Genomic DNA, 2,339 nt, shown 5'->3' on the forward strand with positions numbered 1-2,339 from the left:
AACATTCTAGTCCGTACAACACAGGAAACATTCCAGTCAGTACGCCATATAAAACACTCCAGACAGTACACCACAGAAAACATTCCAGTCAGTACACCACAGAAAACATTCCAGTCAGTACACCACAGGAAGCATTCCAGCCAGTACACTACATGAAACACTCCAGTCAGTACACCACACGAAACATTCCAGCCAGTACACCACAGGAAACATTCCAGTAAGTACACCGCAAGGATCATTCCAGCCAGTACACCACAGGAAACATTCCAGTAAGTACACCGCAAGGATCATTCCAGCAAGTACACCATGAGAAATATTTCAGTCTGTACACCACCGGAAAAATTCCAGTCAGTACACCATAGGAAACATTCTAGTCCGTACAACACAGGAAACATTCCAGTCAGTACGCCATATAAAACACTCCAGACAGTACACCACAGAAAACATTCCAGTCAGTACACCACAGAAAACATTCCAGTCAGTACACCACAGGAAGCATTCCAGCCAGTACACTACATGAAACACTCCAGTCAGTACACCACACGAAACATTCCAGCCAGTACACCATAGGAAACATTTAAGCCAGTACACCATAGAAAACATTCCAGCCAGTACACCACAGGAAGCATTCCAGCCAGTACACCATAGGAAACATTTCAGCCAGTACACCACAGGAAGCATTCCAGCCAGTACACCATAGGAAAAATTCCAGCCAGTACACCACAGGAACCAATCCAGCCAGTACACTACTGGAAACATTCCAGCAAGTACACCATAGAAAACATTCCAGCCAATACACCACAGGAAGCGTTCCAACCAGTACACCATAGGAAACATTCCAGACAGTACACCAAAGGAAACATTCCAGTCAGTACACTACAGGAAAAATTCCAGCCAGTACACACAGGAAACCTTTCAGCCAGTACATCATGGGAAACATTCCAGCCAGTACAATACAGGAAACATTCCAGCCAGTACACCACAGGAAGCATTCCAGCCAGTTCACCATACGAAACATTCCAGACAGTACACCACAGGAAACATTCCAGTCAGTACACTACAGGAAATATTCCAGCCGGTACACACAGGAAATATTCCATTCAGTACACCATAGGAAATATTCCAGTCAGTACACAACAGGAAACATTTCAGCCAGTACACCACTGGAAAAATTTCAGCCAGTACACCATAGGAAACATTCCAGCCAATACACTACAGGAAATATTCCAGCCGGTACACACAGGAAATATTCCAGTCAGTACACCATAGGAAATATTCCAGTCAGTACACAACAGGAAACATTTCAGCCAGTACACTACAGGAAACATTTTAGCCAGTACACCACAGGAAATATTCCAGTCAGTACGCCATAGGTAACATTCCAGCAAGTTCACCACAGGAAACATTCCAGCTAGTACACCACAGGAAACATTTTAGTCAGTACACCGCAGGAAACATTCTAGCCAGTACACCATAGGAAAAATTTTAGCCAGTTCACCATAGGAAACATTCCAGCCAGTACACCACAGGAAACATTCCAGCCAGTACACCACAGGAAACATTCCAGTCAGTACGCCATAGGAAACATTCCAGTCAGTACACTACAGGAAGCATTCCCCCAGTACACCATAGGAAACATTCCAGCCAGTACAATACAGAAAACATTCCAGCCAGTACACCACATGAAACATTCCAGCTAGTACACCACAGAAAACATTCCAGCCAGTACACCGCAGGAAACATTCTAGCCAGTACACCATAGAAAAAATTCCAGCCAATACACCACAGGAAACATTCTAGCCAGTACACCATAGGAAAAATTCCAGCCAATACACCATAGGAAACATCAAAGCCAGTACACCATAGGAAACATTCCAGTTAGAACAACACAGGAAACATTCCAGCCAGTATATCATAGGACACATCCAGTCATCGACTGATAACTTTGTCTAAAATCTTATCAGTTTATAAGCTTTAAATTGGTTCCTTTGCTAGCTATTTCAGATATTGGGAGCCCTTTTGGACAACTCTCAGTGACGCTCGAATAAAAAAAAGTTTAAAGAAAGTATGATATGATTATAGTGTGGTACAACACGTGTTTCTGTAATAACTTATAACCTTAACATATTCCAAAAATAAAATAACTAAACATTGGAGAGATTAAAAAAATGTAATGTTGTAAAAATCTGCGGCATAATTATAATATGATAATTTTTTTTATTAAATATGAACACAAGGTATTGATACAATTTGAAACAACAATCGAATATTATGTTTCCATTTTTTTTATAAATTGAGATTATTTGTTTGTTTTATCTTTTATTCTAAAGTGATATGTA

General features: G+C 40.9%; 1 protein-coding gene across 1 annotated transcript; it reads left to right on the plus strand.

The window, feature by feature from the left end:
- Positions 1-306: 306 nt before the first annotated feature.
- Positions 307-1,762, plus strand: LOC134700029 (uncharacterized). The gene is made up of 3 exons (XM_063561442.1): positions 307-507; positions 661-1,254; positions 1,490-1,762. The coding sequence occupies exons 1-3, from the start codon at positions 307-309 to the stop codon at positions 1,760-1,762; spliced, it is 1,068 nt and encodes a 355-aa protein (XP_063417512.1).
- Positions 1,763-2,339: the final 577 nt, after the last annotated feature.

This window comes from Mytilus trossulus, chromosome 1, assembly GCF_036588685.1.
Source record: "Mytilus trossulus isolate FHL-02 chromosome 1, PNRI_Mtr1.1.1.hap1, whole genome shotgun sequence".
Classification (NCBI taxonomy): Eukaryota; Metazoa; Mollusca; class Bivalvia; order Mytilida; family Mytilidae; genus Mytilus; species Mytilus trossulus.

Bases quoted from the DNA above. Each gene is read 5' to 3' on its own strand.
- LOC134700029 (XM_063561442.1), top strand. From the start codon at position 307: ATGAGAAATATTTCAGTCTGTACACCACCGGAAAAATTCCAGTCAGTA. The intron at 508-660 runs GTACACTACATG...GAAACATTTCAG, and splicing joins CACAGGAAGCATTCCAGCCA to CCAGTACACCACAGGAAGCA. The intron at 1,255-1,489 runs GTCAGTACACCA...GAAAAATTTTAG, and splicing joins TACACACAGGAAATATTCCA to CCAGTTCACCATAGGAAACA.